The sequence below is a fragment of the Panthera tigris genome, chromosome F3 (assembly GCF_018350195.1).
Source record: "Panthera tigris isolate Pti1 chromosome F3, P.tigris_Pti1_mat1.1, whole genome shotgun sequence".
Lineage (NCBI taxonomy): Eukaryota > Metazoa > Chordata > Mammalia > Carnivora > Felidae > Panthera > Panthera tigris.
The window spans coordinates 4,736,820-4,757,991 of record NC_056678.1 but is presented as its reverse complement, the minus strand read 5'-3'; the positions used below and the strand labels follow the sequence as shown (position 1 = coordinate 4,757,991).

General features: G+C 48.4%; 1 protein-coding gene across 9 annotated transcripts in view; it reads right to left on the bottom strand.

Moving 5' to 3' along the window:
• Positions 1-21,172, bottom strand: part of SMYD3 (SET and MYND domain containing 3) — a 681,855-nt gene that overhangs the window by 76,218 nt on the left and 584,465 nt on the right. For all 9 annotated transcript variants that reach the window (NM_001294289.1, XM_042975352.1, XM_042975349.1 and 6 more), the window contains 1 exon segment: positions 20,834-21,008. In NM_001294289.1, the coding sequence (NP_001281218.1) occupies positions 20,834-21,008 (175 nt within the window).

Below are 21,172 nucleotides of genomic sequence, written 5' to 3'. Positions count from 1 at the left end.
ATGTTCATATAAGGAAGTGGAATCCACTCGCTCTGGCTGGGGGACTGCTCCTGCTCACAGCGGTGATCTGACCTGGACCTAGGGATGGCTCCAGCGCCTTTCTGTGTCTTCATTGTTATCACTGTTGGCGACACCTTAACGAAGCAAAGCTGGAAGCCGAGTGCACCCCGAGAGGAGCCTGAGAATTGACCTTGGATGGACAACTTTGCTTCTGATCTGCCAAGGAACGGGGGCGTCAGACAGGAGCCTCTTTTCCACTTCAACACCCCCAAGTTATCAAATTGCGTCAAGAGGAGGTGTGATTTTTCAAACTGTTTAATAACCTACAATATGGTACGGTCACAGACCAATCAGAAGAGATGCCGGTCACAGCAATGGAGCAGGGCCCCAGGGGTCACCTCTAGTGCATCCCTCTTCAGTTCCTGGGTTGTGGGAAGGTCACCAGAGGGGGGCCTGAGTAGCTGGCAGAGGGGCAGCAAGTATCCCAGTGCTAAAACGAGCAGTGGTCAGCACCCAGTGTTGTGGAGGGTCGGGCACAGAGGAGGAAGCAGAGAAGGAAGGCTCTGTAACCCTCGCTCTTCTGATCGTCCCATGTTAATACTCAAGAGAGTTTGGTTGCCTTAAATTGCTAGTGATCGATAACTTCGGAATAAAGAAGTCTAGTAAGAATGAAACTCTTCCCAGAGCCAAGTTCCACACTGGCCTGGGGGCCGGTGAGCCTCCCGAGATGCAGACCTGAGACTCCGGGAGATCTCTGGTCCATCTCGAGGGAATGGAGTTCTGTCCTCCAAGAGACTGAGAACATCTCCTCCAGGCACCACCGGCTCATATTTCCACTCAGAACACATCCACTTGTGTCTGGGGAAAGGCAAGCATGAAATATACCTCATTGCAAAGTTGAAAAGCATGGAGGGTAAGTTAATTTCCAAAGAAGAAAGTCAGCGGCACAACACAATGGGATGATTGATTTTCCCACCTGGGAGAGTCGCCGAATGGGCTGGCAGTTGAAAATACGATCTCTGACTTTTTTTTTTTTTCATTCCCTTTAGATCGTACGTTTTATTTTAAGACCATGAAACAACATGAGATTAAAAGTCTCATTCAGAAACAGAAGTGGAAAGGAGGATTCAGTATTTCTCTTTGTTCAGAGAAAATACTTTCAAAGGTATTTCGTAACTAAAACTTAAACGTGCAGGTGAGGGTGTGTGTGGCCCTTCTCGCGTGGTTTGTGCTAGAGAGGCAGCCCGAGCTTCAGAGGGAACAGAACCCCCCCACCTACGGTCACTGCCAGGGCAGCGCTTGCTGACAGACGTCTGCAGAAACCCCAGGTCCTGCCCTGCTCCCGGCGGCTGGTGTTCTCGTCAATCAGAGGTTGTACCATCTTCTTGCAGGGGTGGGGAAAATAAGTAGGAGAAACCAGTCAGGTATGTAATGTTCTGCCACTTACTACGTGTGACTGTAGACAAGGCACCCAATTCTCAGAACCACGGCTCTTACGGTTCGAAATAGACAGATATCTTCTGCTGCTATCCAGAAAGACCCAAGTTCAGGTTTTCTGACAAAATGTGTTTTGTAGGCCTTCTCTAAGAAAAAGAATTCAGGGGCTCTTGGGTGACTCCGTCAGTTGAACATCAGACTCTTGATTTTGGCTCAGGTCACGATCCCAGGGTGGTGGGATCGAGCCCCATGAAGGGCTCTGTGCCGAGTGTGCAGCCTGCTTAAGATTCTCTCTCTCCCTCTGCCCCTGTCCTCAGCTTGTGTGCACACACGCACACGCACACACACACACACTCTCTCTCTCTCTCTCTCTCTCTCTCTCTCTCTCAAAACAAAATGAAACAAAACAAAGAATTCCAAGTTGACAAATACAGAATTGAGAATAGGCTCTTGGAAGGGACTCATGCAAGTGAAGGGTCTACAGTCTAAGCCTCATTAGCTCCACAGTGAATCCACTTTTGCTCATGGGCCTAGTCGAATGACATATAAGGATCCAAAGACAAAAGTGCTTTGCAAATCGTAAGGCGTAACACTGAATTACTCTATGAATATGTAATACCTACTGTGCGCCGAGTACAGTTGCGAACAAGCCAGCAGTGATCCCCCCTCGTGAAACCTAAGGTCTAGTGGTACAGTGTCATCACCTGTGGCCGAATATCCTCCTCTGGGTCCTGAATACAGAAGTGAGGCTCCCCAACATGGTGCAGTCTGACTGCTCACCTGCCACACCAGCCCCTCTCGGGGCCCTCTGAGGCCCGGATGCCCGCACCTGACTTTCCGGAACTTGGGTCCTACTCAGTCTCAACCTCGGCCTTTTCCTCCCTCCCGGCCATTGTTTTCTTCTTGGCTTCCATTTTGAAACGCCCAGAGCAACAAGCCAGTCCTTCTAACCCCTTTTTTCAAAATATGAATAAGCAGTGGTTGCCTAGTGCAGAGGGGATGGGGAGAAGGTTAGGGGGCTAACAGGTAAGGAGCATTGGGTTTTGTTAGGGGGAGATAATAAAAATGTTCTACAGTTGATTGTGGTGACAGGTGCATAGATCTGTGAAGATACTAAAGCCCCAAATTATGAACTTTAAATGGGTAAATGGTATGGTACGTGAATTATATCTCAATAAAGATGTTTAAAATATGAATGGACAACTAAGAAGCCTCTAAAATTCAAGGAAAGCTTACAGCAAGAAAAAGACCAGAATAAACAGAAAAAACTTGAAAGAAACCAAGATCATTCAGAAAATGGAAAAAAGAATTATTTTATTTATTTTTTAAAAATATTTTTTAATGTTTATTTATTTTTGAGAGAGAGAGAGACACACACAGAGTGTGAGTGGGGGAGAGGCAGAGAGAGGAGACACAGAATCCAAAGCAGGCTCCAGGCTCTGAGCTGTCAGCACAGAGCCCAACGCAGGGCTTGAACCCATGAGGTGTGAGATCATGACCTTAGCCTAAGTCAGATACTTAACCGACTGAGCCACCCAGGTGCCCTGGAAGAGAATTTTTAAAAGGCAAATTACCCTTAGAGAAGTTCAAGAAGATGTTGTGTCCACAAGATAACAGGGAGCTATGAAAAAGAAACCATTCAAGAACAAGAAAGAGTCTTGTAAATTTAAAAAACAAAAATTTGCTGAGATATAAAAATTCTATTAAAGATCTGGAAGAGAAAGTCAAGGATAACTCCCAGAATATAAAGCAGAAGGCCCAAGACATTGGGTACATAGAAGTTGAACATCTGACTACCAGGACTTTGAGAATGAAAGAACAGAGAAAAGAGAGCGACTGAAATCAAAAAGAAAAAAAAAAATAAAGAAAAATTTCCCCAGAGATAAAGAAAGTCTTTAATACAAAAGGGTCTAGCGTCAATGAAAAGTGCCTACGCCCAGACATATCCTACGAACTTTCAGAACATCAAAGAAGAACAAAACCTAAAAACTTACAGAAATATAGAACGGGTGATTGACAAACGGACATCAGAAATAACAGATCTTAGAAAAGACTGCGACAGGCTTTTAAAATTGTCATTGAACATGATTTTGAACTGAGAATTTCATATTCTAATTCTCCATCCAGAACTAAGCCTCTAATGCAGCAGGAGATCAAGGGACACTGCCTGAAGTCGATGACACAGGAAAGAGAAATTTCAGGATACTGTTTGAAGTTTTGCAGGTAGCCATTCAAAGAATGAAAGAATCACCATTTTTAATGGAAAAGGAAATGAAGGATAGAGAAAAAAAGAATAGTTTAAGCTAGATCTTTATTTTCTTATAGTTAGGAGTATGTAACTTCTTTAGCTAATATATAAGACACATAAATCCGAAGTTATTTAGAGGTACCAAAATAACCAACAGAAGTGCTGAAAACAAAGGTTTTTGGAAGTCACCGTTAAGAAGCAGGCCTGAAAGTTGGGAGGAGCGAAGCAGGAGTCAACCGCTTTTTATTTTAAAAATGAGATTAAGGTGGGGAAAAAAAAAAGTTTAAAACTAATTAATGGGACTTTCAAACAGAGCCCGGAAGCATCTAAGCGGTTTCCAAAGTGAAGCGAACTCCTTCACAATCCATGGCCTTTACAGGCGTTTGAGCTTGGGAAATGTCATCTGAGAAGCCTCTTCACATTCGAAATACACCTTAGTTTACTAGAAATTGTGAGAAGTTCTGCAGCCAAGAAACCAGTTTAGCTTCACTGGAAAACCAGGTTGATTCACTGAAAGATCAATTTGGTGAATTATTTGCTGATTTTCATAAATTTACCAATGGTCACTCAGACTTATGGCTTATGGGAACGTTTTCAGAGCTGCGACAGGAATGTGCGAATGGCCGAAGACTAGGAAAGAGGGAAAGAGTTTGTAAAACAAATTAATATAAATGGATAATTTGCTACGAATGAGATTGCTTAGGCTGTCTCTGGTTTCTTTTGGATGTTTCTGAATGTCGTTTTTAACTTGGTTTAAAATGTTACGCATTTGAAGTTTTTCTTTTCCTCAATTCCTCCAGTGGCCTGTCAGCTTTAATTTAGTATCTCTAGCAATTAACATTTAAATTAAACATAAATTCAAAAGCATCCCTGCAATATCAGAATTTTAAATGAATCTAAATCTAATTAAATTCTAAATAGACAGAAATGCAAAATTAGGGCTAATAAGTTACTTAGGAATTGGTGAGAGAACATTATAAGCGCTTAAAAACCGAAAGAAAATTACATTTCAAAAGCACAGAAAAGAAGCCAAATATAGCTGAAACAGTCCTGACACATAAAAAGTGCCAAACCTGAATACAGAAAAAAATGTATCTCACAGAGGAAATTTTCAAACACTACTGAGTTTTGTTTTGCCAACCTTCCAGATTTTTTTTCTAGTGATGTCTCAGGAAGCATCTCAAGGTTAGTTTACTCCGAAAAGCGTCTTTCAGTGTCCGTAAATCCAGACTGAACATTTCTGAAAAAGCTGCTAAGTAACCATTGGTAAATTTGGCATATCTCACAAATGGATCTTTCATGGAATTTGTATTTGGTGAACTGACTTTTAGTGAATTGGCTACTGGTGACCGATTTTCAGCAAACTGACCTGAAGCTATTTTATTTAACCTAGCTTTGCCTGAACTCATTTGACCAGGATCCTTTTTTCATATCGTATCAGTGGAACAGTTATCCCCAGGGAACAGACTTTGGAAAACACTACTTAACAGGAATGGAGTCAGATGCTTGCCGGGGGCCCTAAAGAACAGCAGATTTCGAGCATATTAATGAGAAACCGATAATGGGGGAGCTAATGAGAAAAGGAACTTGGCTTTTACCCAGATGTTCTATTTCTACAAACCTGCAGCCTCTACGTTCTATTCGGCCATCTGTAAGAGTGAATAATCCACATTTTGTATTAATTTAAGTTTATTTATCTGTTTTGAGAAAGAGAACGAGAGAGCGAGAGAGCAACAGAGAGCAAGAGAGAGAGAGAGAGAGGCAGAGACAGGAGAGAATCCCAAACAGGCTCTGCACCATCAACACAGAGCCCGATGCGGGGCTCCAACTTGTGAGATCGTGACCTGAGCCAAAGTCAAGAGTCGGACACTTAACCGACAGCCATCCCTGCATTTTGTATTAATTTTAAAATTAAAACGTTATACTTTCACAGCAAACTCATGAGTGAGAATGCAGTATTTGCTTTCTTCTTCTCCCTCTATGGCCTTTGGGTCTGAGAAGCAGACCATCCTCACGTTTTAATACTCTCCTGCTCACACAGGCCAATGTGGTAGCTGCCAGCAGAGTGCCCAGTAGGGAACAAAGCAACATTTAGGGCACGGACACAGACTTGCAACCCCACCAGGACAGAGAGGAAGCGGACACTTGAAGCTTGCCTGGTAGGGAGTAGCAGGGACCTAACATCCTGCTGCTGCTGCTGCTGCTGCTGTTTGGGGATAGGAGTCCATTGTCACCAGACTTCCCATTTCCCAAGCAAAGATAGAAGCCTGGTCTTCCTAAAAAGTGTAAACATCTCCTACTCTTAGAGATTAGCAACTATTTCTTTTCTTAAAGTTTATTTACTACTTTAGAAACAGAGAGCGAGTCGGGGAGGGACAGAGAGAGAGGGGGACAGAGAGAGAATCCCAAGCAGGTTCCGCACCACCAGCACAGAGCCCAACGCGGGGCTCGAACTCACAAACCATGAGATCATGACCTGAGCCGAAACCAAGAGTCCGACGCTAAACCGACTGAGCCACCCAGGCACCCCAGAGATCAACAACTATTTCAATTTAAAAAAATACCATGCAACTGATTGGAAATACATACTTTTAAATACATACGAATGTATCCACGTGTGTGTATACAGGTAGATGTATATGTGCATAGCTATGTGATACTACTTTGTGAGATATCTACTACGTCTCACTTATCTTATTCCACCACCTCCTAAGTCACAGAAAAAAATGATGAGCTATCGAAGCTCTAATTGTCCCTCAGGATGTTCTCTTAGAGGCAGGCAGAGGAAGGAAAGGGCACACAGAACCAGAACTTAATGGTAATTCAAGCAACAGAGAGGTAGAACTGAGCTGGTTTGTTTCTATACTCCATTTGTAACTGAAACTGAAGAGGTTTTGGGGGGTTCTGGAACTCAGAATCTCAGCCAGAAGGGGCGATGAAGTTCATGTGGACAACCCTCCCATCCCATACAGGAATTACTTCTAAAAAATCCAACAGATTGTATGAACACTTTCAAAATTGGGGAATTACTACTCTTCAAAACTCAACAATCCATTTATGGGCACCTGAACTGTTATAAGCTATTCATGTCAATATCCCACCTGAAATGGGTCTCCCTCTGATTCCAGGTCCCACGGCCTGGCCCCTCCTCCTCTATCATGGGGGATCTACTTCCTTCCTGCTCGACAGCCCTTCAAATATCTGAAAGTTGATAGGACGTCTACTTGTCCTTCACAAAGTCTTTTCACCTTGTGATGAAACATCCCCATTTCTAATATAATGTGGCTACAGAATTCTCATCCTGGTCACTCTCTGTCAGAAACTCTAGACACACTGTGATGGATGCATGCATCCAATTCCCGGAAGTTGACACTATCCATGCAACAATGCAGCCTAAGGCTGATTAGCTTTCCTGGCCACAGCACTGGCTGCCCTTGACACCCCAGATGTATTGGTTAGGATTTTTTATGTCGTATGAACCAAGAAATCCAACTGAAACTGGCTGACGAAAGAAAGAAAGAGAAAGAAAGAAAGAAAGAAAGAAAAGAAAAGAAAAGAAAAAGAAAGAAAGAAAGAAAAAACTATCAGCCTAAGTGTTCATGTAGCTGCACAGTTACAGGGGTAAACTTGGTTTCAGGCAATGTGCGAATAAAGTGACCAGAATCTCTCCATCCCTCACCTCTGCTTCCTGGATTTGATCTTTCTCTCTCTTTGAGGTCGAGAGACCAAATAGCCTACATGTCCTGTGGCTGCATGCTTCCTCAGTTACGAGCAACAGGAAAGGGAAGTCTTTCTTAGTATCTCAAATAAAGTCCAAGAATGGACCATCATTGGCTCTAACTGGTCTGACTTTGGTCAGGTGACCAAGGAAATGTCCAGCTTAAGCTAATCGTAGGCTGCCCCCGTGGCCAGTAACATACAAACCACACAGCTAGGACATTTGAGGTCCTCTTGAAAAAGAGAGTAGAGGGATTAATACTAGTGTGGTGACCAGAAACAATCCGCTACAATATACTAGAAGAATTCTCCAGCCTGTTACTAAATTTTTAATCAGAAATTTTAAGGTCATCTTTTTGGTAACGACTAAATGTTTCTAATTAAGGAGGTAAGTTTCGAAGTTTGGATTAGTCCCCCAAAGCATTAGTTATTCTTCTCAGGTTCACAACCCTTACAAATTTGATATACACAACTTCTATCCTTTCATTCCATTAAGTCTTTGATAAAAATGTTGACTTAGGACCAAAAAAGAAAAAAGAAAAGAGCTTTGAGGCATCCGTTATGTTTCCCCAAAGGGGTCTATCAATCTGTTCATGACTCCTGCTCAGAAACAGCTCTCTGAAAGGTATCAGTAACCCTCGCTAGCTCACTAGCCCACATGTTTCCATCCACAGAAACCGTACCAGGAGACCTCCAATACCTTGCTGAGATCAAAGTGCACTCTTTCTGTCGCATTTCCAAAATGAATGCCGACCTCCGCCACGTGCCTCAGTGCCTCCAGGCAGCAATGAGCGACATACACTGGGACTGAGGAGCCCTCACAGAACATGGCGCACACGGCCGCCAGGTACAGCGGGTCCCCCCGCCACTCCTCTGCCTCAGGTGGGCCTCACCGGCCTCCCGCTCCATCTTCTCCTCCTGTGGCCAAAAGACTTGTCCCAAGCTTCTGGCCTGTGTCCTGGCACGAGAGGGTCCTGGCGCTCCCTCGGGGATCCTAGCCACCCGCTCTCACAGATCTCTGTTCCGACGTAGAGCTTGGACCGTGCGGGGCTTGCTGCTTTTCTCTCTCCGCGTCACAGTGTTATCAGCCTTTGGGTGCTCTTTGCCACCTTTGGTGAGTCTCCTGACATTTTTACTAGACCGTTTCGAAGCGAAACAGTACAGCGGACATCTGTTCTGTTTGTCTATTATCTCCACGCCTGCCAAGCTTGTGAACAACTTCTGTCCCTTGGGAAACGTGTGCTCCTGGTAAGGCTGCCAGCACCCCACCTCTCCTGGTTCAGGCCGGGGTGGGCGTGAGACCCAAACGTGCTACCAAAGGCCACCCCAAATGCTTATTTTAAAATCTGAAGCTAGTGGGAACAGACCTTTCCTTTTGCCACAGGGCCAGAAGATGCAGGCTGGGGCTGCCTGACACGATCTTCACTACCACACTGTGCAGAAGACTGTGTGGGAAAGAATAAGGCAAGACAGAGGAGAGAAGAACCGAGAGAGAGCGAGGAAAAGAGTGCACCATCTGATGACCCAGACCGTACCCCTGAATTCTGTCACCAGATCTGTCTACGTAGGACATGCACACAGCCGTGTGGGCAGCAAACTCCCTTCTCAGTCAGGCCGTCCGAGGCGGATTTCTGTCACTTGCGACAAGAAAAGAGTCTTGACGGATTCATGTAGGAAGAAGGCGGGTGGCGTAGTGGGAAAGACCACTCAGCCCTCTAGAGTGTTGTGTGGTCTGGACTCTTACGACCAAGCAAATCTGGATTCAAGCTGATTCCAATGCCTTCTGTGTAAATGCAACAAAAATAAGATACATGAACCTAAAGCCAGAGTTTGAAGCCTCGCAGGCAAGTCACATAGGCCTCGGCCTCCTTGCGTGGAAGGTAGGACTAGGCAAACTCCCTCCGCACCATGGCCGTGAAGGCTAACGGGCAAGCTGCTGGGTCTGCAGCAGGCTCTGAATAAGTAACAGCAATTCCTTTCCAATCTGAGAAAGCTGGAAGGCAGAGGAGAGCTCGTAAAGTCCTCTCACCGACTCCTCTGGAAAGATGCTGCAGATACTTTCACGATTGTGGTGCCCAATCTATCTCACTTTGGGAGGATACTGCGGTGATATTTCCCATTACAAGTGAAAGCAGATTTGTTCCTCTTTAACTCTGAAGGGCAGTGGATAGTATGATCGGTGTGCTTTGTTCGGAAAGAGAGATTTCCATCATCTGTTCCCTGGTGGTAGAGCGGGAGCTGTCTACACCCGCCCCCCGCCCCGCCACTGTCCCCAGGCCCTGCCCTCTGTTTGTTCAAGGGCCCAAGCTCACTGTTCCCCTGCATCCGTTTCCTAGAACCTGGCCAGGGCCACCCCCTTTGAATCTATGTAGCAGTAAGAATATTAGACATTTTTTCCAGCCAGTATGCTGTCATGAGCTCAAGAGCTTTGTACTATCTAGCCCAAAGGATTTTTGTGCTCAAAATAACCTGGCTATCTAAAACACTGGGAACTATCATTTGTGGGCCATTACTCCCCATCTCTCATTTCTTTCAAGGACCTCTTACTGTTCCTTACAAATGCTCTCACCATCCTCTATCAGTGATTGGACTCAGGAGGGTTGACGAAACACGTTTACCTACAGTTTAATGGATAGCTCATTCATTTTATCCTTAGAGAATTTCTGAAAACTCAGGATAGAACTCCCTTAAAATACACAAATAGCATGTGTGTGGGCTGACGTTTTTTTAGATCACAAAACATGTACTTTACAGGAAGTTAAAATTGATTTCAATCAATTCTTTCTGAGCCTTTCAAAGTTATATGCATCCCTTCCCAATTCTCAGGCCTACCTGATTTTCTGCTGGCTCTCTACAGGGGAAAATGGGTTTTTTTCCCCCCACTTTCTCTTCTAAGAGCTGAGAAAAAGGAAAAGAGATAGCAGCTAGTTAGCGGCAGGGGCAGCCAAGCAAGAGATTGATTCAACAGGAGAAATTCAATGCATCCCAAAAGATTCTCTAGGATTGGATGTCCTGCTGCTTAGGGTACAATTGGTTGTAATAAGGAACTGGAGATTTTCTGTTAGAAGAGTCAAAGTGCTCAGTGATGGCTTGTGAAAGTTAAAAAAAACAACAACAGTGAACCCCATGGGAAATGTTTTTATTTTGGAAATGCTTTCATGAGTAGGACGACCACAGACCATTTCTCAGAGTGCATGCTGTTCACATACGCTGGTGACCACAGAAGACTAAATGTTTTCCTGTGCAGGTGAGCTCGCCCCAGGGGTTAGAATATGGCTTTCATCCTGCTCTAAAAGGAGGCTGCTGACTGGGAATCAGGCATAGGCAACAGAGGAAAAGTATTTCCTGTGTCCTGTCCTCGCCCTAGATCTCAGGAGTCACGGTAGGTACAGGTGTGGGAATGGATGGGGTTGGTCCGTGGCTGTGGGATATTTGAGCAAAGAGGAACTGGTATTCTTGTCCCAGATAGGAGGGGAAGCAAGGGAGGGTCTGCGATGGGCAGAGAGAAAGTACGTGAGCCAGAATGAGGATGTCCTAGGAGGAAGGCCCAGGCAGGAGAACAGCAGGGACTTGGACACAGACCCTGGAATCGGCACTGGAAGCGTCAGAGGTGAGGAAAGGGAAGACTTCCACGGAGCATGAGCGTCCGCGGACTGGGTGAAAGCTACGAGTGGAAGCTTATGCCTTCCTTGGACACTGCCACCAAGGGGACACAGGGCTTGGGTCCCTTCAGGTTTGCTTGGAGAAAAACTCGAAGCAGGGAGTTACCCAAAGGGGGGACGCAGATGCCAGTGGCTCTTCTCCTGGTTTGAAGCCTTCCCAGTAGGCTAAATGCTAGAATGAGTCGTGCTGTCCGGAAGAGCCTGGAACCTTCACAGGACACGGTCCCGACTGGGAGCTTGAGTGTTGAGGGAGGGGCTTGGGGTATAACACGGAGCAGGATTTGGTGGAGGCCAGACGGGAAAAGTGGTGTCAGACGGGTATGCTACACGTTGCTTTAAAATAAAGGTTTGAGGGGGCGCCTGGGGGGCTCAGTCGGATAAGCGGCCGACTTCGGCTCGGGTCGCGATCTCACGGTAGGTGGGTTCGAGCCCCGCGTCGGGCTCTGTGCTGACCGCTCAGAGCCTGGAGGCTGTTTCGGATTCTGTGTCTCCCTCTCTCTCTGACCCTCCCCCGTTCATGCTCTGTCTCTCTCCGTCTCAAAAACAAAATTTAAAAAAACGTTAAAAAAAAATTAAAAAAAAAATAAAGGTTTGAGGACTACCGATGACTTTAAAGAGACCCGGGGGGTATGTTCTCCAACTGCCAGCAGGGGTCTGCAATGCATACAGACTAGAAGTTGAGTCTGATCACATGGCCACTTGGGTGATTTCTCTAGAACCTGGGGCTGATCAGGGAACTACTTACCAGACCTCAGACCTCTGTTGGCCCAGGTACTTCCCAGCAGATAAGTGAATATGAATCTGGAAGTGTCTTTAATAATGCAATTCAATGCAAAAATCCAAGCAGGTAGCCAAAGCTGGCAATTGGGTGGCTGGGTAACCCATGGAGACAGAACACTTTTTTTTTTTTTTTTCTTTTATTGGTCACATGAACTGGACAGAAACGGTGTGGACAGGGAGTTCCGTTCAGAAATGTTACCACTACAAGGGTGGCATCATTTATGTGCAAAGGTAACTACAACCCACAAATGTGCCATGGGAAGAAGGGGATGTTTCTAGGCATGAGGCCCTGGTCAGCCGCTGGCCTGGGTTCAAGTTCAATGGAAGGTGAAAGTAAGGCAGGATTATTGGTCCTAATTTGAAAGTAGAAGTTCTGATATTCACTCTCTGATGATGACAGGGAAAAGGTACATGCTTCTTGGGTCCTGGCCTACCCTGGGGGCTCAAAAGGCAGGGAAGATTGTAGCAATGGGTAAGTCTGACTCATGGCTGTCGGGTTTTGGAGCAAAGAGGAATTGATAGTCTTGCCCCAAGTAAGGACAGGAAATGAGGGAAGATTTAAAACGTAAAATGCAAGCAGTGTCATGCTGTCACAGATCACTCAGGCCAGAATGTATACAGCCACCTAACTTGAACTACAGGCTTTCTTAACACCACCACCCACATGGTCCCCGGGTGCTCAGAAATGCCACTGCACTATTATGTACAATTTTTGTTAATATCTGACCACCTGGTCAGTTTCTGATGGGGCTGAAGAACCTGAAAGTGTCCCAGGCAAATTATCTCACAGGGAAGAACCTCTATTGTACACATTATCTTATAACAAAGGTAGCTGGGAGTTTAAGCATTTGGTTTTAAGGCTGTGTCAAAATGGTTGCATGAAAAATGCCAAGTCCAATCACTACCTTCTCTCATGAGTGTCCCCTGGAAGGCCAGCCTCTGGAAGAAGGATCCTCTAGTGACCCACTAGCACCCACTATTCGTACCAGCACTGGGTCGGTCGTGAGCTGAGAGTCGAGGTTTACCCTAGTTACTCCTAGAGACTCATGCATGCTGGCCCTTAGAGTTCCTGAGCTCAACTGGAAGCCCAAGAGGCAGGAAGTTCCTTTTCCGAGGCAGACGGGTGACTTCCAGTAGGTCCAAATACACCACGCAAGATAAGCGTGGGGGAGTGGTCCTTGGAACTGGTATTCTCCCGGAGTGGAGAATCAGGAGGCAGTGGCTGAGGCAGATACAGCCGCTGTTAGGAGCTGAACTCCGTCCCTCCAGAATTCAGACGTTAAAGCCCCAACCCCCAGTACCTCAGATTGTGTTTTTGGAGATAAGACTTTTAAAGAGGTGCTAAAGTCAAAGAAGGCCCTTGGGGTGGGCCCTAATCCAGTAGGACTGGTTGCTTATAAGAAGAAGAAATTTGGACACGCAGAGACACCAGGGCAGCACGCGTGCTGAGGAGAGATCACAGGCGGACAGGGAGAAGACGGCCTAGTGCAAGCCAAGAAGAGAGGCCTCAGAAGGAGCCAAACCTGCTGGAACCCCGAACTTGGACTTCGGAAAACAAATTTCTGTCGTTAAGCCACTCAGTCTGTGGTATTCTGTTATGGAAGCCCGAGCAAACTCATACAGCCAGGGCCGGCTGGAGTGGGGCACGGCCGACCTACACGGGATGCGAGCTCCCAGAACGGGGTAGCGAGGGCTTTGGGAAACCAGAGCCACCAACTCTTCTTTCCACGCGAGGCTTCAACACAGGAGGCCGGTGAGTGAAGTCTTGAAATTGGCCAATAAACTCCACAAGGTACAGGTACTCGATCCACTGAAGGTACTCCTCCTCCAGCACTGCTAAAATCTCATTCAGGCCTGTCCAATCAGGCCAGCCTTGATTTGGCTCAAGAATTCCTCTCAGGTTCTCAAATGCCTGGATTTCTGGAAAGACCCAAGTGGGGCACACAGCTGGCTTCTGAGCACTGTCCACAAGGTCCACCGGAGTCAGGACTCTGCTTTGGTTTGCCAATATCTATCACAGTGCACGTAGTAGGTCTCGGTAAATCCTTCTCTTGAGGAAACGAGTATGTGCCTGAGCCAGGAGCTTGAGATATCCCCATTCAAATGATCCTATGTATCCAGAAGGCCACGCAGGATGCCGTTCAGCAAGTGTGGAGGGTGGGTAAAATATCCCACTCCGGCTCCTACTACCAGGCATAACGAAAAGACCGTCTTCTACTCACGGAGTCGGGGAAGGTGGACTTCCTACAGATGTCTGACTTCCTACAGGCTCCCACTCACGGCGTCCACGTGGACAGACACGCACAGCGTCCGTGTGGACAGACACGCACAGATCCCGTGTGGACGCACATGCACAGAAGGGCGGGGGCGTAGGGGTGCTCACGCGGGGGAGGGGCAGGAATGAACAGCTGCTTAATTTTCTCGTCTGAGAAGAAAGTGGTTGTGGACAATATGTGGATCTAATCCTCGTGGCACAGGGGGAGTCGGTGGGAAAAAGCTCAGCAGAGGATTTCAAAAATATGATCCAAAAGAAAACAGATAAGAGGCAGGGCCTCAGAAAGACGGTCAGGCGGTGGCCCTCCAGGAGCCAGGAGACACCGTGTGGAATTGTGTGGCCAGAAGCTGACAGCACAGGTTTTATCCGTGTTCTGCCACGTGCAGCACGCTGGAGGTGATGTGTGGGTCACCTTCCCCGCCCCAGTCAGGGCCTTATGAGTATCAGCAGCGCCCGATCACTTTGTGTCAGCCTGAAGTCAGGTGGGAAAGAGCCAAGTCGGATTAGGGCTTGGTCTGAGAAACTGCCAGATGTCCCAAGCGTGTCTGCCATCACCCGGGGCTCTGTCAGAACCTGGAACATTCCTTCCAGTGCCGGGGGCCTGGGGTCAGGGCTGCGGCCTACAGGAGAGTCGGGGGGCGGGGCACGGCCACCCACTCCTCTCGTTCAGAGGCACTGGGGGGTCAGAGCCCCATGCCAGGGCCCGGCACAGGCTGTCCCTGATTCCTCTTCCGGAACTGTCACGAGATTGTCACTACTGCTGTGCCCTGTTTTTCTTTTCTTCTTCCTCCTTCTCTTTTGTGTTTCCTTTATTGTATTTCTAGACTCTGGAGGAGGAGAGCCCTTGGGGACTGAATTAAAAGGCCTGATATTAAAAAGTTTAAACTGGAAGTTCTTGGGCCCCGACAGACCGGGTTGCCCACTGCCACGCAGGTGGTCACCACCCCAGTGTGCAGACGGCAGCCGAGGCTAAGAAACCAATGTTAAGAAATTGGCGGCAAAGAAAAGGAGGTCCTGGTTAGATGTTATCAGGCAACTCAGTATTTTACACACACACACGTAGAGCTCAAAATCTTGGACACGGTTCTGGCCACCAAAGACACTCTAATTAAAAATTATAGTGTGGAAAAAATGACTCAGTGGCCAAAGGATTACTGTCCCCGTCAGCGGGCAGAGAATAAAACATCTGTTCACTCGCCGGGTGAGACAATTGTCACTTGTGAGACAAAGAAGGCGAGTGAGCAGGACACTGGGGGAAGTCCAGATGCTCATCTCCCCTCCTGGGTGGGGACCGGGCCCCAGCTTGGTCTCCAGGTGCCACTCTGTGGGTGCGGCTGAGGAAAGTTCCACGCCAGATACCCCGGCCAAGGCCCCTGCCCTCCAGGAAGGAGCTTCCGGACAGGGACACAGACACAAGCATCGTCAGAGGGCAAGCTAATGGCACCTGTGCGATGCAGGGATGAGGGGCTGCGAGGGCAGGCCCAGGTCAGGGCCGGGTGGGTGACGGCACCCACCGCTCTCCCAGCCCCAGCCGTGCCCACTCGCTCTGCTGGCTCCTGGACCACCACGTCACAGTGATTGATGACAAAAACCCACCAAAAAGCCAGTGCAGGCCTTGAGAAGAAAAGCCAGCTTGAGAACAGCAGCGGCAGGCGTCGCTGTGATGAAACCTTACATTTCATCAGCTGACCAAAGCTTCCGAGGAAAAGTTAAAAAATTGCTGGCAGAATGAAAATGGTGGGGCTGCTGTCTAATCGCTGGCGGTCTCGAGGTTACAGGCACCTGACCCATGAGCACGTCGTGTCCCCAAACCACCAGCTCCCTTCACTTCTGCGCTCCCACCATTTCTTCTGACAACAGGGCACAGGAAACTATGGGGGCTGAAGTCACTCTTCTCAGCCTTGGCTTCCACAAGGCGGCTTTCACGCCGCTCCCGTCTCGGATCCCGCGCCCGCTTGTTCAAATCCCTTCGTGGTTCATGTTCTGCGCTTTCCCAGGATGCTCACAAAATGTCCTTCCCGCCACCACAAAACACTGTTTGTCAGGCCAATGGCAGCAAATCTCACCCTGTAAGAGCAGGCTTTGGTCAAGGGAAAGGAGAAGACTCATATATTTTGAAGTGAATTTAGAGCAGATATATAAAAATCATGTCACCCATTCTCCGTTCTTTGGAGGAAACTGACATCTGGGTGGATGGGGGACACAGTTTGGTGACTGTTACCTCCATTTAAAATGAACGTACATTTTGGGACGCCTGGGTGGCTCAGTCAGGTAAGCATCCGACTCTTGATTTCAGGGCAGGTCATGATCTTGTGGTTGATGAGTTCAAGCCCTGAGCTGGGATCTGTGCTGATGGTGCAGAGCCTGCTTGGGACTCTCTCTCCCTCTCTGTGGGCCCCTCATGTGCACGCTCTCTCTCAAAATAAGTAAACTTGAAAAAAATTAAATGAATGCACGTTTTGATGCGGCAAGTTAGCATTTAGGAATTTACCATATGGATTTGTCCTATATATCTTTACACAAAGATCCAAGTACGTGGACGTTAATGGCAGCATTTCTTCAAATAGTAAACATAAATGGAAACAATAGGGACTAGTCTGCAAATTACGGTACAGGAATGTACATGAGAGGACACTGTATATATCTGTTAAAAAGAACGAGGCAGACATACAGAAGCTGATCTGCACCATGTCCTCACTCTGTAGTGAAGTGAAAACAACCACTAGTAGAACATGGGATTTTCTCTTCTCTGACCACTAAGAAGACTGCTTGGCTCCTCCCTCGCTTCTCTGGCTCCTCCCCCCTTCCCCACCCACCGCCTTGCCGGGCGCAGGTAACAGATCAAGACTGGGGCTGAGTCCCTCCACGACAAAGACAAGAAGAGGCAAGACAGAAAGAAAGGAGAGGAAGGAGAGGTACAAGAGTCCGACGGAGCAGTTTCAAGGGGAGAGTGGGGGGGAAATCAGGGTCTCCGAGGGTGTGAGAATCACTGGGAAACCGAGAGAAAGAACGGAGGCCTTAGAGAACCCCGTAAGTGTCCTGTGGACGCAGGTTTATGTATGTGTACTGAAAATTTCAGGGAAGAAACTCATCCTGCTTATCTCCAGGGAGTGGGACCTGACTTTGAAAAATGAGGGTGATCTTTATCTCGTGTTCCTTTGAAAGCACCCTCTCCTGGAAGTAATGCTATTCTCCCAACAAAAGTTATGTTACCAGAACACGTGTGAATGTACTGAAGTCCCCCTCAAAGCCTTAAAAAGCCTCTGCATCTCTAGCTCTTTCTCCGGGTCCTAAAGAAAATCAAGTCTAATTTATAGGCATCATGATTTAAATCTTAAGTTTAAGGTAATGCTCAGTTTTGTTTTTGTATTACTTTCTCCTTTTTTATCTTTTTAAACTGTATGGTAAACACTGGTGATATATCTGGGGCTGAGCAGACTTTCAAGGGCTAGTCTCGTGATAGCACCATAATCATGAACACCTTCTTCAACAGGAAAATGTTTCCCAAACTCTGAACTACCACCAGCAAACTGACTTTCGGAACTCAATTCATCTTGTGGTTAAGATTTTATTTAGGGGCGTCTGGGTGGCTCGGTCGTTGAGCGACTGACTTCAGCTCGGGTCACAATCTCACGGGTTCATGAGTTCAAGCCCCACGTTGGGCTCTGTGCTGACAGCTCAGATTCTGTGTCCTGCTTCAGATTCTGTGTCTCCCTCTCTCTCTGCCCCTCCCCCACTCATGCTCTGTCTCAGAAATAAACAAAAAAAAATCTTTTTAAGATTTTATTTAATTATTTTTTATTAAAATTTATGAAATACCTTTAAATTGCTTTCATTCTGCTTAATGTTCATAGTGCTACAGGACAGATGACCATGCATCTATAATCACAGAACGTCTCAAGAGGAAACAGTATGAGCTAAAGATGATAAATTCTGTTGGACGTGAATTAACGCCAACCTACTTTATGAAACATAAAGATTTTCATGCTGCGTTGCAACATAAAGGGAACTTATTTCTACTGAGTAAAAATAAATGACAGACGGGCAAGAAGGGAGCTGAAGGCAACGTGGTGATTTGGACAAAACCAGAATGTGGACACCTTCTCCTCTGAGGTCAGTAGTTGTTAAAATTTAGCCAAGGTCAGGAGTGAGAAAAATCACCCCTGGTGTCCTGACCTCAATCTAGCTGTTACAAACAGTATATTAACATTGTAAAACTGTTAGAGCAGGTGGCAATCCGGTCACCTCTCAGTAACTCCTGCCGAGCTAACTGCCCACGTCCTCGGCCAAAGGTGAACCCAAAGTCTACCTAGATCACCTGTGGGGAGACCGGGTAGGTGTTTGACGGCCCACAGCGTAAACTCCCTCGTGTACAGGCAGGGGGCAAAAAGTGTCACCAACTTCCAGATGCCCACCTCACAGTTAAGATCGCTAAAGGGCTTGCACCGCACCTGACCCCGTGTCCCTTATTTTCACTCTTGCTGCGCTAAAGCGAAGAAAGGCCAAGTATGACAGCGTCCACCTGACTTCTCTCTGTCGGTTCTCGGTTACTCATAGCATCTTCCTCTACGATACCGCCGCAAACTGTTCAGATCCCACTCGTTTGAAGTGGATCGATGCAGACTGGATTTCTGGAAATACAGAACACCACAGGGCAAGTTCCTAACAAGCTCCAGGGGAGGGAAACTGAGGAAGGCTTTAGAAATCTGTCACCCAGCACGAGAACAGAGCGTCTACTTACGGAGAAACTGTGACCTGCCAAACACCAGGAAAAGAGAACCAAACGTATCCCCGATATACGGAGTCCATTCTGGTGGGCTTGGCCTCACTTCCAAGAAAGGCTTCTTTGTCTGACTCAAGTCAGTAAAACTGCCAGTTAATTAAGGAGTTAAGCAGTCCTTCAGAGAAGCCTTGATAGGTGGGGAGAGAAGATTCAAGAACACACGGAGGAGCGCCCTTGAAGTGGGGTCCTCCTGCGTCTGTGCTGAGCGGCCCGCAGGGCAGCCCGGTGGGGGTAAGGATGGAGGGAGGGCAGGAGGAGAAGTGGGCGCTTGTCCCGCAGCAGCCGGAGTGGGGGGAGGGGCAGCGGAGGGACCGCAGGCAGGATTTTCCCAGCCGGCGTCTCCTGGCCTCAGTCCATCCGCTCAGCCTGTGGTTTGGCTTCCTCACACCGAGCCCCGGAGTTCAGAGCGAGGTGACACCGACCGTCGCGGACCCGCCTCTCGTTGCAACACTGAGGCTCAGAGAATGAAGCCTTATCTCTTTGTGCTCGGTTCATATGCTCTGCAAACCCACAAGATTCATCATACCAAACAGACGTTTCCCGCTCATGGGAAAGCCGACAGTCTCAGCCCTCAAGGCCATCTCTCTCAAGTTTGATTAGCGCTGACTCACAGTCTGGATTCCAGAGCTGTTCCACCACAAGCAGTGGAAGAAGCCACCTACGGAAGCTCTGAAAACACCCTCGGGCACCCCAGGGCCACGGCCGGCCTGCACACCCCTGCCGCCCACCCGGCCGGCGGGGTCTTCAGGCTCCTCTCTGCCGGCACCGCGCTCCAGGCCCAGGCCCGGCCTCCCGGCCTCGTGTCTCACTTCCTCGTGTCTCAGTTCCCACCTGAACGGATATCCTAGACCCTGGGCTTGCTTCCGTTCTCACGTGGAATCTCGTCACCTCCCCTCTCGGTCCTCTCCCGAGGCTCTCCTCGAGGCGGGACAGGCAGTACCCGGGACTCTGCCCCTCTCTTCACGTACAGCCCCTCCCCGGCCCGTTGACCCACGTGGCCTAGGTGGAGACCTGGTTCTCCCTCTGCTTAGCCCCTCGGGGCTGACGTCGTGTCCCCATGGTCTTCAGAGCTACCCGGAATGGAGCCTCCGCTCTCCAGGGACCTCCCCCCCTCCCCCACGCTCCCCAGGCTTCAGGGCACCTTCTCAGCAGTGGGTGATCTGATCCAACCTCAGACGGTGGTACGAACGGCTGTGCCCCCTCCCTTGGGCCGATCTATCCCAACTTCCACACTTGTGTCCTCAGCCCCACCGGCACCAAAGCGCAGCACTGGATGTCAATTCTGCCAAAGCTCCTCTGAGTTACCGCAACATCCAGGGACAGAACGCCCACTGGTCCGAGGGAGCTGAAGTCAGTCAAGGAGCAATCAATCGCCAACAGCTCCTTCGCCTGGCTCGATGACACGTTTGAGCCTGGGTCATAAGGGGGCCGTGAGGCTAAACGGCTCCAGCGAAGGCACCCCGGGAGCCATCAAGGTGGAAGAGACGGTCACTTGTCGGCCGGACCGAGGGCCCCAGACGGGCCACCCTCACCTGGATCAGCGGAGGCTAATGCCGCGGCCTCCCCCGGCTGGTACGGGCCACGTGCCCCCGCGGCCACCCTCAGCACTCCGCCTCCACCCCGTCGCCGCAAGCAGGACACCGCACTGTAACCACCGGCTCCACACACACGGCGTCTCGCTCGTCTCTGCACACCCACGGCGCCTGACACGCGCAGGAACGACGAGTGTACGAACGACGAGTGTATGCACAAGAGCCAACGCACAAAGGAGTGGACGAAACAAGGTCTGGTTTTGCACGCTGACCGAGAAGCGGATGGGAACGGAAGCGAACACTCGGGAAAGCAGAGTAAGCCGAGTGACTGGGGGATGTCGATCCCAGGCCCACATTAGACACCGCGGCCTTTCCTCCGGCCCTCTCGCTGGCACTCACCTGTACGGCTCCATGGTCCGAATTCCGTAGAACAAGGCCTCCTCCAGCAGACCCAGGTTGATGCAGGCGTCCATGGCGCAGTCGAGCACCTTCAGCTGGTAGATGTTGATATCGGGAAGCCGTTCCGAGTTGCTGCTGATGATCGCCTGGCACATGGCCAGAACCTGCTCCCACTCTGTTATTAACCTTAGTTAAGGATTCATTGTCTTCAGCCAGAAAACAAGCAAAGTGCGATTCTCTAACAGGCTGAAGAGCTCCCAGGCACAGGAGGGAAGGAAGAGCCCATTATTTTGCACAGATGAGCTGCCTGCAAACACACTCGAGAAACAAAAACATGTA